Source organism: Lynx rufus, unplaced genomic scaffold, assembly GCF_022079265.1.
Source record: "Lynx rufus isolate CCGP_SWC_20201006 ecotype Redwood Valley unplaced genomic scaffold, mLynRuf1.p SCAF_7, whole genome shotgun sequence".
In the NCBI taxonomy this organism is placed as follows: Eukaryota; Metazoa; Chordata; class Mammalia; order Carnivora; family Felidae; genus Lynx; species Lynx rufus.
Genome location: NW_025814889.1, coordinates 43,927,771 through 43,949,169, shown reverse-complemented (window position 1 = coordinate 43,949,169; position 21,399 = coordinate 43,927,771). Strand labels below are relative to the sequence as shown.

The 21,399-nt window shown below is 37.9% G+C and overlaps 1 protein-coding gene across 1 annotated transcript; it reads right to left on the bottom strand.

The window, feature by feature from the left end:
* Positions 1-4,478: 4,478 nt before the first annotated feature.
* Positions 4,479-21,217, bottom strand: LOC124501284 (killer cell lectin-like receptor subfamily F member 2). The gene is made up of 6 exons (XM_047065315.1): positions 21,154-21,217; positions 17,341-17,439; positions 12,888-12,935; positions 8,138-8,286; positions 7,757-7,872; positions 4,479-4,596 (listed from the first exon to the last, which is right to left on the bottom strand). Exons 1-6 carry the CDS (start codon positions 21,215-21,217, stop codon positions 4,479-4,481), a joined length of 594 nt encoding a protein of 197 aa, XP_046921271.1.
* Positions 21,218-21,399: the final 182 nt, after the last annotated feature.

Here is a 21,399-nt window from a genome sequence, read left to right as displayed (position 1 = left end):
TTGGAATTTTTTTGGGGGGGGGACCAGTCTCCTCAAAGAGAGGCAAGAAAAAGCCAAAATAAACAAATGACATTACTCAAACTAAATAGCTTTTGCACAGTGAAGAAAACCATCAATGAAATGCAAAGACAAATTACTGAATGAGAGACCTTTGGAAACCATACATCTTGTAGGGTTAATATCCAAAAAACATAAAGAACTTCTACAACGTAATATAAAAATGATTAAAAAATGGACCAAATAGACATTTTCCAAAGACACTCAGATGGCCAGCTGGCACATGAAAAGGTGCTCAATATCACTCATCATCAGGAAAATGCAAATCAAAACCACAATGAGATAGCATCTCACACCTGTCAGATTGGCTATGATCAAAAAGAAAAACTAACAACGTAAGAATTATGTTGGCAAGGATGTAGAGAAAAGAGAATCCTTGTACACTGTTGGTGGGAAGGTAAATTGGTGCAGCACTATGGAAGACAACATGGAGATCCCCCCCCATATTAAAAATACAACTACGGTATGACTCTTCAATTCCACTTTGGGGTATTTTCTGGAAAAAAAACCCACAATTCAAAGAGATATACGTACCCCTATATTCATTGCAGTATTTACTGTAGCCAAGATATGGAAGGAACTTAAGTGTCCATTGATAGATGAATGAATAAAGGTGTGAGATATATATATATATATATATATATGGAATATATATACATATATATGTGTATATATATGGAATATATATACATATATATGTATATATATGGAATATATATACATATATATGTGTATATATATGGAATATATATACATATATATGTATATATATATGGAATATATATATACATATATATGTATATATATATGGAATATTACTCACCACATAAAAGAATGAAATCCTGCCGTTTGTGACATGAGTAGACCAGGAGGGTATTATGCTCAGTGAAATAACATGACAGAGAAAGACATATACCACAACGAGTTCACTTATATATGGAACAAAAAACATTTTTTTTGTTGTGTCTGCAAAACAGAAACAGACTTATAGATACAGGAAACAAACTGTTGGCTGCTAGATGGGGGAGATATGGGGGGGCCCAGGTGAGATAGGCGAAGGAGATTAAGAGGTACAAACTTTCAGTTATAAAATAAATAAGTTATGGGGATGTAGTGTACAACATAGGAAATAGAGTCAATAATATTGCAAGAACTCTGCATGGTGACAGATAGTAACTAGACTCATGGGGATCACTTTGTAATGTTCAAAAATATTAAGTCACTATGATATACACCTGAAACTAATATGATATTGCATGGCAATTATATTTCAATTTAAAAATTACAAAGCTTAGACAATAGAATATAAACTAGAAAAATGACATCAAAAGTGACCAAACAATCCAAGGGATACAGGTGTGCTGTTTCAAAGGGACACATGCACCCCCATGTTTATAGCAGCACTATCAACAATAGCCAAAGTGTGGAAAGAGCCCAAATGTCCATCGATGGATGAATGGATAAAGAGAATGTGGGATATATATACAATGGAGGATTACTCCGCCGTCAAAAAGAATGGCATCTTGCCATTTGCAACTACGTGGATGGAACTGGAGGGTATTATGCTAAGTGAAATTAGTCAGTCAGAGAAAGACAAATATCATATGACTTCACTTATATGAGGACTTTAAGACACAGAACAGATGAACATAAGAGAAGGGAAGCAAAAATAATATAAAAACAAGGAGGGGGACAAAACAGAAGAGACTCATAAATATGGAGAATAAACAGGGTTACGGGAGGGGTTGTGGGAGGGGGTGATGGGCTAAATGGGTAAGGGGCACTAAGGAATCTATTCCTGAAATGATTGTTGCACTACATGCTAACTAATTTGGATGTAAATTTTAAAAAGTAAATAAATAAAATAAAAAAATTTTAAAAAGTGACCAAACAATAAGTTATTAAAAAAAAAGAATCAGTTTCCCAAGTAAGGCAAGGAAACGGGATGGGCTTAGGACATATTCCTGAGTGAGGTCATAAAATTCAAATTCTGCAGGGCATTTGAAAAACTATATAAGGACCACCTATGTTACATTAGCTTGAGTTTAAATTCTTGCCTACGTAACTAGGAACTACTATGAGTAACTAGGAAACTATAAATGACTCATAATCTATGAGTGCAAGAAAGAATGTGAATGTAGGCAAAAGATAAACTGTTAGAGAGGCTGGGAGAAAAAGAGTATCTACATTACAAACACATTACAAGCCTACAAACAAGTTCTCCTCCCACATCTTTAACTGAGGAATACTTCTTCAGTTAGATACAGTTGGAACTTTCTGATAAATTAAAAGGAGGGGCGCCTGGGTGGCTCAGCTGGTTAAGAGTCCGATTCTTGGTTTCAGCTCAGGTCATGATCTCACGGTTCCTGGATTTAAGCCCAGCATCAGGCTCTGTGCTGACAGTGCATAGTCAGCTTGGTATCCTCTGTCTCCCTCTCTCTCTCTCCCCCTCCCTGCTCTCCCTCTCTTTCTCGCAAAAATAAATAAATAAACATTTAAAGGGAGATTTAAGTGTGAGTCTACTAGTCAATGTTGACCCCAGTACCATGGGAATACAAATGATTTGGCAAATATCAGCATGTTTTCAAGTATGTTGTCACCAAGAAAAGTGGGAAATAATGAATTTTGGGATGCCATTGTGTATTAAAATTGGATGTATTAAATTCTGGCTCAGTCTAAGTTCCAGTTTTCCTTGATTCATAATACAGGTTTTATTTTTAGTGTTGGTTCTTGGTTACAAATTAATTTTGTAAATTGCTTAGCAAATTAGCCTAAGCCATCTCCTTTTTTTAATTTTGATTCACAGTTATTAGGGTATAAATTCTCCATGGCTTATAATTTACTATAGGCATCTTGGAGGAGTTAAGTAACTAACTACCTCACTTACCTGGTGGACACAAACTGTTGCATTTATTTTGAAATACAAATGTGTTTTATTTTTCACTTTTTATTTGTTTTTATTTTTATTTTTTATTTATTTATTTTTTTTGAGCGAGAGAAAGAGAGCACAAGCAGGGGAGAGGGACAGAGGGAGAGGGAGAGAGAGAGAGAGAATCTTAAGCAGGTTCCCTGATGTCAGGGTGGAGCCCCATGCAGGGTGGGGCTCGAACTCGGGAACTGTGAGATCATGACCTGAGATGAAATCAAGACTGAGACACCCAGGTGCGCGTACAAATGTGTTTTAAATAAACGAGAGGAAGGGCGCCTCGGTGGTTCAGCTAGTTGAGCATCTGACTTCGGCTCAGATCATGATCTCCCGGTTGTGAGTTCGAGCCCCGAGTCGGGCTCTGTGCTGACAGCTCAGAGCCTGGAGCTTGTTTCGGATTCTGTGTCTCCCTCTCTCTGACCCTCCCCCGTTCATGCTGTCTCTCTCTGTCTCAAAAATAAATAAACGTTAATAAATAAATAAATAAATAATGAGAGGAAAATAAGAAACTTCAGTTTGCACAGAACTTCAGTTAGAAAAGAAACGGAATGGGATCATTCATAGCATAATAATTTTAATATAAATTTGATTAAAGGAAAATAAATTGTGGAATCACGTTGAAAACAATATTGTGTATTACCTCAAATAGACATCTCATGCTTACAACATCTGAGTCCTTTATCACCAGTTGAAAGTTTGATTTCTTTTTGATAAAAATTGAAAAACAACCTTGGGGAAAAGGCCCACCATGAAGAAAAAAAACAGTATATCTGTCTGCTTAGGCTATTTCTTCACCAAATGCTCAGGATTTCAAACCCAATAGGACATAGACAACGAATAAGGCAGGATTACAAGTTGAAATTTAATTATCTTTTTAGACATTGAGACAATAGGAAAGAGTGTTTTCTTGTATAAAAATAAGTCATATTTCCTTATTTTGAAGTATTATTCTATACGTAATATTTGAAAATTTTACGTTTGTACTGTGAAAATAGAGACAACAGGCCCAAAATGGAGTCATTCATGCTAAGCACCTGTCATGAAACCAAAACTTAATACCTAATCTAACTGCAGTTTGGATCTCCCCAAGAATACAATCTTAACTGGCCAGTCAAGAATGTTCTGGTCAACCCTAATAAGGCAATCCACCTGATGGCCCATTTTCATGCCCCCAAAGAAAGGTGACCTTGCCCCAAATAATCTTTTTATTGTTTCTGATTTCCTTCTGTCACCCCTGTCTGCCTTTAAAAAGCCTTTCCTTCTCTGTAGCTCATTGGAGCTCTTTTTTTACTTGCTTGGTGGGATGCTACCCAGTTCACCAATCGTTGAATAATGCCAATTATATCTTTAAATTTCCTCAGTCGAATTTTGTTTTTTAATAGTATAGAAAGGAAACAAATTTGCATTCCGCTAAAAAAAAAAAAAGATAGGCACTATTATCCATATGCATTTTCTTCAAATCTTTGTTTAAATGCAACAGATTTGTTTTTGTTGTTCAGACAGCGTCTCTTTGGCAAATGCCATTAAAGTTGGAGTTACAGTCTTCAGAATACACCTGATTTCTTGTTGCGACAGCACAGCTTGTGTGATCCGTTGGTCCAATCATGAGAAAACTAGGAGATAAAGCATAGACATTAGAGCATTTCTTTTAACTATTTTTTTTTAATTTTTTTTCAACATTTATCTATTTTTGGGACAGAGAGAGACAGAGCATGAACGGGGGAGGGGCAGAGAGAGAGGGAGACACAGAATCGGAAACAGGTAGAGCATTTCTTTTAAAATAATGGTCTCATTTATTTTTCTTTTCTTTTTTTTTAATTTTTTATTTTTAAATTTTTTTTAACGTTTATTTATTTTTGAGACAGAGAGAGATAGAACATGTACGAGGAAGGGTCAGAGAGAGAGGGAGACACAGAATCTGTCAACACAGAGCCCGACGCGGGGCTGGAACCCACGAACTGCGAGATCGTGACCTGAGCTGAAGTCGGACGCCTAGCGGGCTGAGCCACCCAGGGGCCCCTGTGGTCCTATTTCTTAACATTTCCTCCAGCCCAACTTGTATAGGCAGCCGAGATGGAATGTTCCAGAGGTTTTAGAATGGACCCTTCTTTTGTGGTCAATGGTTGCATTTGGGCACTCTTGATTTGCATGCCCTCCACACCCTGTCTTTTGGGATGTCTCTCTTACCAGAGGAACATTACCACAGAACCTCAAGCCCAAAGATTAGAAGCATCCCTGTCTCTTCCTACCCTCTCACCTTTTCAAATTGCATGTACCAGCAAATTCTGGTATTCTACATCGAGATTGGTCCTTATACCCATTCACTCCCAGCCTAGGCTGCGATTGCCTCTCCCTTGTCTCTGATCACAGCCTTCCGACTGAACTTCAGTTTCAGTTTTGCTTCCCATCTATTCCTTCTCCACACAGCAAAATAATTTTCTATAAAAGGTAATTAGACGTTGAAGTTTTGGGTAATGACTGCAAAGTGATAGATATCTTATACCAATGGGAGTTACAAACAGTAACCCACGGGGGAAATGGCTTTTAAGTTAAAGTAAAACCTGTTTAGGGGCGCCTGGGTGGCGCAGTCGGTTAAGCGTCCGACTTCAGCCAGGTCACGATCTCGCGGTCCGTGAGTTCGAGCCCCGCTTCAGGCTCTGGGCTGATGGCTCGGAGCCTGGAACCTGTTTCCGATTCTGTGTCTCCCTCTCTCTCTGCCCCTCCCCCGTTCATGCTCTGTCTCTCTCTGTCCCAAAAATAAATAAACGTTGAAAAAAAATTAAAAAAAAAATAAAAAAAATAAAGTAAAACCTGTTTAGATGACTTAAATTCTTCCTTACCTTCAATAGTATGATGAGGAACATATGTGAAGACAATATTTTTGGAGAAAACTATTTCCTTACCTATACTTTCTAGTTGCTGGTTAGTGTTTAAAAATGAGAAGCAAACACTATTATAACCATCTACATATAGTTTTTCCTTATATAATTAAATGAAAGCTTTTAAAATTATTTTAGAGAGAAGGAGAGCGTGTGTGTGAGAGGGTGAGAGGAACAGAGGGAGAGAGAGAGAGAGAGAGAGAGAGAGAGAGAGAGAGAGAATCTTAAGTAGACTCCACACTGAGCGTGGAGCCTTTCCCCCGGCTCGATCTCACAACTTTGAGATTAGGACCTGAGCCGAAATCAAGTTGGACACTTCACCAGTGTCCAACGGAGCCACCCAGGCACCTCTAAATGAAAGCTTTATATCATGCTCCAATAATATGTTGGTTTCCAAAAAAAAAAAAAAAGTCTAGGTATTCCTTACCAATTTTCGTCTTAAGATCGCTAGCAAAGCAGGGCCCAAGAATAAATACTGCTTCATACTTTAGTTTTATGTTCAGGAAAGATGATACTCTATGGAGAATGGAAGTGTCTAGGAGTACATAAATAGCCAGACCAAAATGGCCTATCGCTCCATGGCCTTTGCTTCAAACTTGCCACTAGCCGGGCGCTCTAGTGATGTGTAAAGAAAACAGGGGCGCACAAGAGAAAGCATAAATATGTGTGAGGGTTTTAAAGCACCCTTACATGCATTACCTTATATTGGTCACACAAGAACATTGTGAGGGAAGCTTTGCTATTCTTTTCATACAGATGAAGAAATTGACGTCAACCAATTGGGAGAACATGCAGGGAGCAAGCTTTCAAATTCACACTTTCTCACTTCTGAGACATTTGTATACATTCTGGTTGCTTTTATTTATAGGGGCATTTGATCTGCGCATTTACTATATACAATAAAAATTATTTTAAATGAGATTTAACTTGGCTTAAAAATTATAAAGTCGTTATTATTTCCTGACCATGAAAATTTCCAGACGTCATCGTGAGCACTTGCTAGCCCTGTTTCTCATTAGTGCATGTTAAAAGAAAAAAAAGGGGAAGCAAAAAGAAAGAGAAAAAGGCCTGAAAAAGAGAGATAGGAAAGGAAAAGGGGAGGGGGGAAGAAGAGAGGAAAGGAGGAAGAAATATAAAAAGACTGGAAAGTATGGAAGCTTATTAAAAATACTTTGGGGCACCTGGGTGGCTCAGTTTGTTGAGCACCTGACTTTGGCTCAGGTCAAGATCTCACAGCCCATGGGTTCAAGTCCTGCGTCAGGCTCTGTGCTGACAGCTCCGTGCCTGAAACCTGCTTGGGATTCTGTGTCTCCCTCTCTCTGCTCCTTCCCTGCTTGTGCTCTGTGTCTCTCTCTTTCTCTCAAAAATAAATAAACATTTTAAAAAATTAAAAAAAAAACACCTTTGTAGGGGCCCCTGGGTGACTCAGTCTATTGAGCCTCCAACTATTGATTTCGGCTCAGATCATGATCTCAGGGTTCGTGGGATCGAGCCCGGGTCAGGCTCTGCACTGAGCTCAGAGCCTGCTTGGGATTATTTCTCTCCCCCTCTCTCTGCCCCTCCCCCCTCGAAATAAATAAGTAAACATTTTTAAAAAATACTTTGAAAAATACTATCCTATAGGGGAGTCTGTGTGGCTCAGTTGGTTGAGTGTTTGACTCTTGATTTTGGTTCAGGTCATGATCCCACGTTCATTGGATGGAGCCCCATGTTGGGGTCCTTGCTGAGTGGAGCCTGCTTAAAATTCTTTCCCTTTTTCCTTCCCAACCACCCCCCACCCCCACCCCATGCTCCCACATGCTCTCTCAAAAACAAAAACAAAAACATAAAAAAACCTGTCTATAAATAAGGCAACATGACTGCCACCATTCTTTCCCCCCAAATAATTACTTACTTGTTTTCTTCCACAAAAAGGTGTTTATTTATCCACATCCATTGTTTTCCTGGGGATGCAATATATAGTCCAATCCAAGCAGGATTTCCAGGTTTTAAACTCTTCTGTATGAACTCCTATCAAGGACATGGTGTATTCATTTATAAATTTATTCAAAAAAATTTCAATGCCCTCTATAGACTAAGGCGCTGTGCCAGGCATTGATGGAATGGTAAATAATAATTTATTTCATAAATGATAGGGTTTTTTAAAAATAAACAATAGTAATTATATCATGGCTACCGAACATTCAAAAGCAATGATTCTAAACCACCGACACTTCTTATAACTGCACCTAGAAAGTCTTCCTTGGGTACTTAGATCCTGTTTTTGATTCCTCACCAGCTCTTTCAAACTTTGGATCACCGGTAAGTGTGCTTGTAGGTATGCACAATCATGTTGACTCTCATTCCAAGTTTTGGAAGGCATTGAAAACCTGTAGCATTTCCCTTGGTTCAGTAGCCAGTCTTTTGGGCACACATGATTATTTCCTGAAGGAAAATGTAGAGAAAAAATTAGACTCCACCCTGAATAAAGTGTGAATAGTATCCTGTATGATTCAAAGGCAGCTCTATTAACAGAACGAGAATGAGATTGATTCATTAATATGTCTATTTCTGGAATGGGGGCAGGATACTGGGTGAGGAGTTGGGGAGAAAAAAGCATGCGAATTCTGACCCCCACAATTAGAGGACACCAATATGTAACATTTTGATTATTTATAACTAACAGAAATAAGAGCCTGTTGTTTAAATCTCTCTACTGTCTGATCTATTTCCTTTTTCTTGAGGTCGTCCTTACAACCTGGATTTCATTTCTATGAGATTACTTACTATTGACATTACTTACATGATTGCATTGGATAGTTTGATCCTCCTGCACTTTTCATGGACATGGTCTCCCTAGTCTTGAATAGCTTTCTGTTCCTTCTTCTTCATCCAAATTATACTTATATTTTACTGTTCAATTGCATTTCCACCTCAAAAGTAAAGCCTTTAACCAGTCATAATTTCTGTTTCCTATGGCCTAGTCATTTGTGAACATCTCCTTCCTTGTCTTTTACCTGCCTGGAAGGTTGTTGAAGTGACTGTCTTTGACTTTCCTATCATCTAACCCTTCTTAAAATTTTTCTTAATATTTATTTTCGAGAGATAGATAGAGACAGAGCACCAGTGGGGGAGGGGCCAGAGAGGGAGACAAAGAATCAGAAGCAGGCTCCAGGCTCTGAACTGTCAGCACAGAAACTGACACAGGGCTCAAACTCACAGACATCGAGATCATGACTTGAGCTGAAATTGGCCACTTAACCAACTGAGTCACCCTCGTATAACCCTTTTGATTTAATGGCTGATTTAATTGTTGATTGGTGATGACTGAATTAAATGCCCATACATTAAAGCATGTCATATTTTTCATTGCTAATATTTTAGTCTGTGATAGATAAGCCTAAATCTTTGTAAAAAAATTATTGTAGGAAATTGAATGTATATTGTCCAGCTAAAATGGAAAATAAAAATAACATCAGGAAATACGACTTAAAGAAAACTATCCAGGGGGCGCCTGGGTGGCGCAGTCGGTTAAGCGTCCGACTTCAGCAAGGTCACGATCTTGCGGTCCGTGAGTTCGAGCTCCGCGTCGGGCTCTGGGCTGACAGCTCAGAGCCTGGAGCCTGTTTCAGATTCTGTGTCTCCCTCTCTCTCTGCCCCTCCCCTGTTCATGCTCTGTCTCTCTCTGTCCCAAAAATAAATAAACGTTGAAAAAAAAAATTTAAAAAAAAAAAAAAAAAGAAAACTATCCAGGAATAGTTTTCTATATATACAACTTTACATATATTCTTAACTCATTAATAAATTCTGTACCAGGGCAAGTATTGCCAATCCTGAATAATTACAGTTTTGCCAGAATATTTGAAGACTCAGGATAACTGGAGTCTCACTCAGTTCTACCAGTACATAGTTGTGTGTTTAAAAAGTATAAAATGACCTCAAGTATCCTTTCCAATTTATGATTTGAAAGGGGCTATCTATTCATTATTATTATTGAGAAAAAGGCATTAGGACTAAGTAATTGCATTACGTGGCGATTGACAAAGTGGTCAATAAAGTACAGTAAAGTTCTACAGCTGTAGAACTACAAAGACCCTCTAAAAATGCTCCAAATGATCAGTGTCAATGTTGAAATATCAAAAAAAAATGATGCAAAATGTGGATATTAATTGTCGAAAAGAGTTCTTACAATTAATTCAGATTCAAGTGCCATCTTTTAAAACAAGAAGAGGGGCGCCTGGGTGGCTCAGTCGGTTAAGCGGCCGACTTGGGCTCAGGTCATGATCTCGCGGTCCGTGAGCTGGAGCCCCGCATCAGGCTCTGTGCTGACAGCTCAGAGCCTGGAGCCTGTTTCCGATTCTGTGTCTCCCTCTCTCTGACCCTCCCCCATTCATGCTCTGTCTCTTTCTGTCTCAAAAATAAATAAACATTTAAAAATGATAATAATAAAAAAAATAAAACAAGAAGAAATATCCTAGGGATCAAGATGGAGTAAAACATTTAGTGAGCGACACTTTGTATCAATTCCTGTATCAGATGCTTTACATAATAATAACAGACACATAGAGGCACTATAGTGGACCAGGCAGGTTTCTAAGCACTAACATACTTAGTTTTTAAAACTACTTGATAAGACAGAGGAACATGTTAAGTGGACACGAACATATGAATAAATACCATGGCCATATGAACAGAAAAATCCAGAATATGAGAAATGATACATAACCACAATCCGTTTTTTTTTCTAACAAATAAATGACAAAGAAACTATAAAAGGGAGGTAAAGAGGACCTACAGATTAAGTGGCTGAAGAGACATTTTAATCAAATGCCAATTATGGTCTTTGTTCTGAGTCTGATTCTAACTAATCACATGAAAGAAAAAAAGACATTTAATTAAAAAAAATTTATTTTTCTTTAATGTTTATTTATTTTTGAGACAGAGAGAGACAGAGCATGAACAGGGGGAGGGGCAGAGAGAGAGGGAGACACAGAATCGGAAGCAGGCTCCAGGCTCTGAGCCATCAGCCCAGAGCCTGACGCCGGGCTCGAACTCACGAACCGCGAGATCGTGACCTGAGGTGAAGTCGGACGCTCAACCGACTGAGCCACCCAGGCGCTCCGGCATTTAATTTTTTAAATGCTTATTTATTTTTTCCGAGTGAGAGAGCATGAGTGGGGAGGGGCAGAGAGAAAGGGAAAGAGAATCTGAAGCAGACTCCACACTGTCAGCGCAGAGCCAGATGTGAGACTCGGTCTCATGAACCACGAGACCATGACCTGAGCCGAAATCAAGAGTCTGATGCTTAACCAACTGAGCCACCCAGGCGCCCCAAGAAAAAAAAAAAAAAGACAATTTAATGATGATTGGATCGTAGATGATCTTAAGAAGATATCGATGATTTTGTCTTAGGAATTAATGGCAGACAGAAGTCAAACGTTCTTAGGGAAATTTTAAAATCTCCTCAAATTCCTGGCATACCTGCTGTATGAAATTTGCTTTCTTTGGGTGTGAGTCAACTCTCTGAATATGATCGGATATCAGTCCCATGATTAAGTTATATCGTAGGATAAGATGAAAGAGTCTTGAAGACTAGAGGAGGATCCCCAATCAGTTGATTTTGAGTAAATGAAGAGATTATCCCATGTGGGCCTGCTTTTTTTGTTGTGTGTGTGTGTGTGTGTGTTTATTTTTTTTAGAGAGAGGGAGAGACCATCTCAAGCAGGCTCAGCAACAGAGCCCAACGTGGGGCTTGATCTCACAATGCTGAGATCATGACCGGAGTGGAAATCCAGAGTTGAGTGCTCAACCAGCTGGGCCACCCAGGCACCCCCCACCCTAGATGGACCTGATTTCACCCAGGTACCAGAGCTCAAGAAGGAGACTGGGCCTTTTCTAAAGAGAAAGGTAATTTCGATTTTCTTCGAAGCATTATGCTTTCACGTCTTGAGGGCAGGTGCAACAGTGATACGATGCATGGAAACGCAGGGGCCCTTTTGGAGACTAGAGCAGCCCTGGGTGACAGGCAGCGAGGGAGCCGTGATCTCAGTCCTACAATTCCAAGTAACTGAATTGTCGCAACAACCACGTGAGTCCACAAGAGGAACCTCAGCTCCGGAAAGGTGTGTGATCTCATCAGCACCTAAACTGTATCCCGTGAGACTCGGAACAGTAGACTGAGTAGAGCCGTGCCCAGGCTCCCCTGGAAAGTGTGAGGTAATTAGTAGCTATTGCCTTAAACTGTTAAGCGAGTGTTAATTTGTTACGCATCCAGAGAAAACTAGCACAGGCTGTGTGGCGATACCGCGTTTGCGTTTTGCAAAAGGAGCTGGGAACGGTAAAAATCACGTACTGATATATTTAAGCATTAAGCGGCATGATATCTGACAATCGCTTTTAACGGAATCTGGTCGGGAGAAGTGATGACAGGAGGAGACGTAAATAATATTGATTATGTGCCAGTAAATGTTGATGCTGTTTGAAAGGAACATGGAGCTTCATTATAACAAGTTTCTACTTCCACTTTTATTTTCCATCATAAACGAATCTAAGAATATGATAACAGAAAATCGTATGAAATCGATTTTGTCATCTAATGTGCAGAACAGGCTGGCAAGCTGGAGCCCCAGGGAAGAGACGATATTGCTGTTTGTGTCCAAGAGCAGCCCGGAGGTCAAATTCCCTCTTCCTTTGGGGAACCTTCGTATTTTTTCCTCTTAGGGCCTTCAGTGGATCCGATAAGGCCCACGCACATTGTGGATGGTAATCTGCTTTGCCCAAACTCTACTGATTTATATGCTAATCTCATCTAAAAAGTAATTTCACGGCAACACCTACGCTAGTTTTTGATCAAACATCGGGTACCAGTATGTGGCCGAGATGACCCTCAACCATCACAGTGGGTTTAACCGACGCTACATATTCTATGGTGTATTATATCCCCACTTGAAAGTTGAGAAGACTCGTGGTTTAATTTGCCGGAATTCACGTGACCAGTTGGAATCTCTTCATTCAAGCATAGAGCAAACAAAAAAAGAGAGCATTACCTGCTAGACGGCTGATATTTACTCTCTGGGAGAAATCCTTTTTTTCCTCTGTACTCAGTGCAAAGAAAAAAAATACAATGAGAAACATGCGAAAATGAATAGCCATCTAGGTATGTGAGAATAAAAACAGTAGCACAAAACGAAGACACGCAAATAAAAATTCACTCTCTCTTCTAATCTGCCTCCATTCCTGTCTTTGCCCGCTTTTAACCATATCGTTAGATGCCAATCACAATTCTAAATATTGTGTGCATTCTTAAACCTCGTATCTATTACTCTTTTCTAAATTATTTTCTTCTTATCATTGAATTTTTTAATTAATGCTATTTCTTCTCGGTCCGGACCACCCTCCCCCCTCCCCATCTCCCTTTTACTATATCAAGTCCCTTCAGTATCTTGTAGCATCATTTGTAGATTGTTTTTGTATAGACTGAAATCATTGCTTTCCAGGAACGTAGAACACCTGATAGCCTGAAATGGCTTTTTACCACATTCTTGGGCTGGCTTCAGTCTGTCTAAAACCAGCATGCACACACACACACACACACACACACCCTCTTTATTTGTTTAAAAATATGCATGGAAAAATTATATTGCTTGATTACTCTTTTTTTAAAGTTAGGTTAAAATCAATTTAGCTCATAACTTTGAAGGCATTGCTACAACAGTGTCCTTTTATGTACATTTAAAACTCCTGGTGCCGGGGCGCCTGGGTGGCGCAGTCGGTTAAGCGTCCGACTTCAGCCAGGTCACGATCTCGCGGTCCGGGAGTTCGAGCCCCGCGTCAGGCTCTGGGCTGATGGCTCAGAGCCTGGAGCCTGTTTCCGATTCTGTGTCTCCCTCTCTCTCTGCCCCTCCCCCGTTCGTGCTCTGTCTCTCTCTGTCCCAAAAATAAATAAACGTTGAAAAAAAAAATTAAAAAAAAAAAAAAAACAACTCCTGGTGCCAATATGTTTCTCTTTGTTTAGGGAGAAAAGCAATTCTTTATGTAAAACTTTAGGGTCATGTCTTTGCCCATGGTGCCCTAAAATATGATGAGGATCTATCTATCTACCTATCTATCTATATCTATCTATCTATCTATCTATCTATCTATCATTTACCTATTTCTATCTATCCATCATCCATCTTTCATCTTCTATCATCTATCTATATCTATATCTTCTATCTATCTATCTATCTATCATCTATCTATATCTATCTATCTATCATCTATGCCTATCTACCTATCTATCTATCATCTACCTATTTCTATCTATCCATCCATCTTTCATCTTCTATCTATCTATCTATCTATCATCTATATCTATCTATCTATCTATCTATCTATCTATCAGATATCTATATCTATCTATCAGATATCTATATCTATCTATCTATCTATCTATCTATCTATCTATCTATCATCTACTTATTTCTATCTATCCATCCATCTTTCATCTTCTATCTATCTATCATCTATCTATCATCTATCTCTACCCATCCATCTATCATCTATCTATCTATATCTATTTGCATATCCTATTCTGAATTTGGTAGGCTTGCATAAGCTGGAAACTCATAGTTTGGGGTTTTGCTTTTGCTCCCCTGAAATTTTTTTAAATGTATTCTTTTATTATTTCACATCTACTTTCCCCCCTATTCTCTTCTTCTGGGAATTTGTTAGAGAGACATTATCTTTTCTAGATGGACAATATTTTGTGTTTTTGTCTCAGATAACTTACAGGTGTTTATATTTATCGATTTTTCTTCTTGATGCTTTTCTGTACACTCCAGGGTATTTTGTTCGCTATCATGAATTTTTAGATAGAAAGAAGACAGGAAATAGCCAAGCTATGTGGAAATCAACACACTGTGCCCCTCTCCCATTCCAGAACCAAAATAAGGGGACACATGCTTATTGCACCAACCACCACTCTCGAAGTGACGAGCCCTAAATTGTTCTGGTGATGTATCTCATTGTTTCTTTTTTTTAAAACTTTATTTATTTTGAGAGAGAGAGAGAGAAAGAGAGAGAGAGACACAGAGAGAGAGAGAGAGAGAGAGAGAGAGCATGCCAGCAGGAAGGGCAGAGAGGGAGGGAGAGAGAGTCCTAAGCAGGCTCCACGGTGCCAGCACAGAACCCGATGTGGGGCTCAAACTCACGAACCGTGAGATCATGACCTGAGCCAAAATCGAGAGTCAGAGGCTTAACTGACTGAGCCACCCAGGCGCCCCTGTATCTCATTGTTTTACAAGGATTTGTTTTTGTTTTTGTTTTTGTTTATTTTGGCATGATATAGTAGCAAATGCTACCGTGTGAGTGGAATAAGGTTGTCGAGACAACAGTCTGAACGAGCATTCCCTAGAAAGTCTTCTACCTACTTATTTCCCTTTAGACTTCTCTTTACACTCTGTACTGTCCTTTCTGAAAAGAGTGCTGCCTGGGTTTTGCCGTGAGGAATAATTTCATCTACACTGAGCTGTGTGCTGTGCCTTCTCTACACTGATTCTCTCCGTTGATTAATCCAATAGCATTATCCTCTCTGCTTCTCATTTCCCTTCCAATTTTCTACCCTTTCCATTCTTTGTGCCTTTATTAATTTATTCTATTTTGATGTCTTTTACTGTTCTAATCCAGAATCTCAGGAGAGGGCAGATGTATGTATGTATGGTCAATAGTTTGTTTTGAACTGGAGGCCATGGAAAAGATTTTTAAACTGGTAAATTGGAAGCACAAGGGACGCCTGGGTGGCTCGACTGGTTGAGCGTCCAACTTTGGCTCAGGTTATGATCTCACGGTCCGTGAGTTCGAGCCCCACGTCGGGCTCTGTGCCGACAGCTGGGAGCCTGGAGCCTGCTTCGGATTCTGTGTCTCCCTCTCTCTGCCCCTCCCCCACTCATGCTTGCGCGCGCGCGCGCGCGCTCTCTCTCTCTCTCAAAAATAAATAAGCATTTAAAACAATTTTTGTAAAGCGTAAGCACAAATTTAATATCACTAAATATCACTAAAACAATATTACTAGAAAAATATATTGTCCCTACTAATATTTCATCATTGAGTCAAATTCTATTCATCTCTTCTCAATAGCATCGTTTTCTAAAGCAATAATTATTGCACCAATTATATTATCATTTATATTCTACAGAAAAGATAACTGAGTTACAAGAGGTCAGTGGTAGCCTATATATACCGTATTTAGTGTCTAACAAAAGACCATTTGTTCCTGAATTTTAAGGACTTAAAAAAACTGATAATTATTACAGTATGCACAATTTCTTAGAATTGCTGGTTAAAAGACAATAATACTTACGGACTTATAATTACGGACAATAATACTTATGGATGTATGAAAACCAATATTAATAACCTAATATTGACTCTCAAATAGGCAGAGAATCTCATTTTATTAGTTTGATTTCAATATAAATTTGAACACATTTGAAGGATATGATTGGTTGGCAACTTCGCGGCCAAAATGTTGTGCAAAGTACAGAAAAACTAAATTAATTAGAATATTCATTTGGTCTTAGAAATAGCTGGTATTTTCCTCTTGCTCTATCAGGAAAAAAAAAACTAATTTAATCGCCTGATACAAAAATAGACTCTTTATTTATTTTTTGTCTCCCTCAGGGAAGTCGCCTTGGAGCTCATCCATATTTAGCCCTCTCCTCTCAAAAACCACCAGTTTATGCCTCCATGTCAGCATCACACATAAAACAGAGCCCCTTTTAGCCCTACATTTTTAAGAACGTTTCCAAGAAAAACAGAAAATTGTCGAAATCCATGCATCGGTCTAGTTGCTTCAAAAAGAACAACTATAGATTATGCACATTCAATATCACTTCAGGAAAAAGAAAAAAAAACAGTACAGAGGTACATCTAAAATGGTTTTCAAACAGGTCCTTCGTCTTGTTCAACCATCACATTAATCACATTAGTACATTCAATCATTATCTCTGAAAATAATACCAATGAGCATTTTATAAAAATACATCACTAATTTTTTTATAAAATAAGTTAACTTTTTAGTAACTGCTCTTCATAAGAAAAGATGCCGAACAAATGCTAATTTTATATTTAACTTTCTTAATTTTTTAATTTGAAATAATTTCGAATATGACATATATGGCTGGTCAGTTTAATTTACCAATTTGGGGCTACAATGTGGTGTTGATCTTGATAGTAAGAAGAATTAAAAATCGGGGCACTTGGGTGGCTCAGTCAGTTAAGCGTCCCACTCTTGACTTTGGCTCTGGTCATGATCTCAGGGTTCTTGAGACTGAGCCCCACGGCAGGAGTGCAGGGAGCCTGCTTGGGATTCTCTCTCTCTCTTTGCCCCTCCCTGGCTTGCACACGTGCTCTCTCTCTCTCTCTCAAAATAAATAAACTTAAAAAATAAAAAAATAGAAGAATTAAAAATCAACATTTATGTTCTCAAAGTGTAAAAGTTAATAAAAACTCCATACTCACCCCAAAAGTTCAGGCAAATCAGTGTGATCATGATACTAAGGATCCCAATGCAGCCCCATACTAGCATAAGACAATAATTCGGTGGATACAGGGAACATTCTGAAATATTGAGTTTTTTTGGTGAATTTTAGAGTTCATTTGATTATTCACTTTATAAATATTTTCCTGTTTATTTTGATTACAAAAATAATCTATGTTCATTTCAGATATGGCACTAAAATTATGATTAATTGAAAATTTGAAATTAAAAAATATTTATAGTCCAGACACAAACAGATGTTACCGTTATTTAATGTGTTGGATTGTATTGTCATTGTCTTGCTTTGTTAATTATTTGGCGATGTTTTTGATGACTTAAAAATGATTTATTAAATTGTATATATTATGTATTAATATCATACACAATTCATAGGTGGAGTGTTATATATATATTTATTTTGCCTATATATAATATTATATATTATATAATATCAATATATTACATATAGAATAATTCTATATAAAATAATTCTAGATATAATATATATAATGTTATAATGTTATAAATGGAATTGTTTTTATTAATTTTATTGTTGGATTTTTTATTGTCAAGTGTATATATGTTATATGTATTATTTAATTTTTTTTTTAATTTTTTTTTTTCTTCAACGTTTTTATTTATTTTTGGGACAGACAGAGACAGAGCATGAACAGGGGAGGGGCAGAGAAAGAGGGAGACACAGAATCGGAAACAGGCTCCAGGCTCCGAGCCATCAGCCCAGAGCCTGACACGGGGCTCGAACTCACGGACCGTGAGATCGTGACCTGGCTGAAGTCGGACGCTTAACCGACTGCGCCACCCAGGCGCCCCAGTATTATTTAATTTTTATCACAACATGATTTTTGTCTATTTCTGCCCTATTTTATTTTTTTAATTTTTTTAAGTTTATTTTTATGTAGTATTTATTTTAATGATGCACTGTTAGAAATAAGAGAAGGAAAAAAAAAACCATATACTGAAGTTCTATTATGAACCAATCACGGTACTGGTGATATTCATGCTATTTCACTCTTACATATGCTATGTAGTATTTTCCTGGCTTGACTTTTCAGACAAGAATCTGTGTCAACCTAAAGCATCGTAGATCTTTAATTAAAGGTACTCGTATAGAAATTATGCCATAGTACTCCGCTGGATCAGAGTTGGGAGGAGTGGTCTCTTTACACAGGAGATAACAGGGAGCAACCAAAGACATTAAACAGGGATATTTGTTATTATTGTCCTTCAGTATTATCTATTGTCTTCCACGTCTGAGCCCTTTTGAGTAAGTTAGATATATACACCCTTTCCACAAACGAAATCCTTTTACATGCAGATATCATTGGAACAGTATCTCAAACTGGCCATTCTAGCCCATTTGGCATCCGGATGGCCAAAGAGAAAGTCGAATAATCTGATATTCAGATAATTATTCCCAGTTTCATCAGCTTATAAATAAACAAGCACTTAGTTTCATAACCTTGGTTGTACATTTCACAAATAATCTGTCCTCTAAGTCGTAATGAAAAGTGCTATTTCTCAGATCTGGGTAATACGTGTACGTTTTACTTTCATTTTTATGGACTTAGTGCATCTGATTATATGTACAATACACACAGAATGTCCTGTATGCAGTAAAACTTCTGAAATTTATGAAACAATTGTCGGTATTACAGAATAAATCCAGAATACGTTTCTTTTTTTTCCCTTAGCCTATGGGTATTTATTCTACTTAAGCAAAAGTGAAAAGACCTCTACTGAGCTGAAAGTACTCAAAATACATTTCTGCAATTTTATAAGAGACACCCATCCTAGGCATACAGATCTGCAGTTAACTGGTTCCATATTTGCTAGAAAGGGAAATTTTAAACTCATTCCCAAATACTATAGCTATAAATTAAAACATGATTTTTTTTATATATAAGCCAAAATATAGATGTTATATAAAGCCAGGTGAACAGAGAGCTGAGTGCATAGCATGGATTGCCCTGGCCCATTCTGGAATCACTCAACTGGGTGCCATTGGCCTACGTGGGGTAATACTAAGAAATCACTCTGAAACCTGTTTTTGCTCCTGCAAGAGCACTGTTGTATTATTTGTATCTGCTTTATGATGGGGAACTTTTCTTTTTGTTTTTAGTACCAAGATTAATCATATGTCTTAAGTATAGGTGTAACTCTGATGCAAGCTGAATAATTAGCAAGGTTTTTCTTATCAAAACAAAGAAGCTTAGAAACAAACTTACGACAAGCATAAACATGCTTATATGACATAGTTTTTACTTGATTGCGGGTCTCATTTATGTTTCCAGCCCTATCCTTCTTTCACTCATAATTTAAATGTATGTTTATTTCATATTTTATGTACTTATACTCAGATTTCATATATTTTTACTCATTTTATTCCAAGAATTATTTATTCCATTGAACTAGAAATTCAAAAAAACCTAGTAGTTTGGTTTAACACCCACATAAGCAATCACAAGATAGATCTGCTTTATTATAAGTGAAAATTATGGATTTAAGAAGACAAAAGATTTTCCGCAAGGTGGTCCACTTAGTCTTTGGGCTTTGGGGTCCAATTTAGTCAATTTGACTCCAATGGTCCTATTTTTTACTACATCAAAGTGAGTTACTGGTGAAAAAGGAAGTATTTGCATCAAAATTGAAACTACGAGAAAGACGCTAAGCCTTCAGATGATGAGAAAAGTATCATGTTTTTGAAAAAAAAAAAACTTAAATTTGCAAGATGGAAACTGGAATAGTACATAAAGATGTTCAATAGAAGTCCACATGGCAGAGCTGTGGTTGTGACCAGTAATTCCAAATCCCTGGCCCATGTCATCCCTGCTTGGATCATGGCTATTACAACACGATCATTATACAAATTCATTGTAGACACACTGCACTTAGATGTCAATATGTTATTTCTTAAACTTACCTAGAGAACCTGAGACAGATCTGAAAACAAGGATGCAAAAGCAAACCTTGACCCAAATATAGCAGCCCTAAGTAGTGAGGGTTAGTTTTATTTTGCCCTTCTCTCATTTCCAATGGACTATCCTGCCAATCTTATGGATCTTTTGTGAAGATTAAAAAATACAATACGTATACATAAAAATGCTTTTTATGCTGTAGAACACTATAGAACCGTCCCCATCATTAGCACTGGATCTTTACCTTGCCAATATATCATGTATCTTCATATAGATACCATACCCAAATAGCTTCCAAATACCTTATATTTTGTAAGACGTATAATTTCTGTAAAAATACTATTTTTGACCTTTTACCTGAAAGTTACACTTTCTTTTTCTTATGCTATAACATTGGGGGGATTATACATTATTCTATTAGCATTTAGGCCCCACGGTTACAAAAACACTGCCTTGGGGCGCCTGGGTGGCGCAGTCGGTTAAGCGTCCGACTTCAACCAGGTCACGATCTCGCGGTCCGTGAGTTCGAGCCCCGCGTCGGGCTCTGGGCTGATGGCTCAGAGCCTGGAGCCTGTTTCCGATTCTGTGTCTCCCTCTCTCTCTGCCCCTCCCCCGTTCATGCTCTGTCTCTCTCTGTCCCAAAAATAAATAAATGTTAAAAAAAAAAAAACAAAAAAAAAAAACACTGCCTTTTTATTTTTCAGGCTTTCATGAGTCTAAATAACCTATCTTAGACAGATTTTAAGTCCAAGAACATAGTTAATTTTAACTCTTTAAAATATTCAAAAATAAGACTCTTCCTAAGAGAATAATTCAATTTTAAGCTGCAGTCTGAATGGGGGGAGGCAATCTTCCTACCTTTAGAGCTGGATTTGAAACGATTCTTGGAATCCAGGACCATATAGCCATCTTCATTCTCCATCTCCTAAAATATTTTCATGTGATAATACTCAGAAAATAATATAAGGACAATGGAGAATAGCCTTAGCCTTAGGTATTTCTCCTAGACACAACTGAAAGGAAGTCCAAAAATACTCAAACTTTACTCAGGCATGGCTGTTGAAAACCACACAGGATGTGTTGGTAAAATACAAATGGATAGCC

Bases quoted from the DNA above. Each gene is read 5' to 3' on its own strand.
- LOC124501284 (XM_047065315.1), bottom strand. From the start codon at position 21,217: ATGGAGAATGAAGATGGCTATATGGTCCTGGATTCCAAGAATCGTTTC. The intron at 12,936-17,340 runs GTGAGTATGGAG...CACTGAGTACAG, and splicing joins GATTTGCCTGAACTTTTGGG to AGGAAAAAAAGGATTTCTCC. The intron at 7,873-8,137 runs GTGAGGAATCAA...TGTCCTTGATAG, and splicing joins TCCAAAGTTTGAAAGAGCTG to GAGTTCATACAGAAGAGTTT.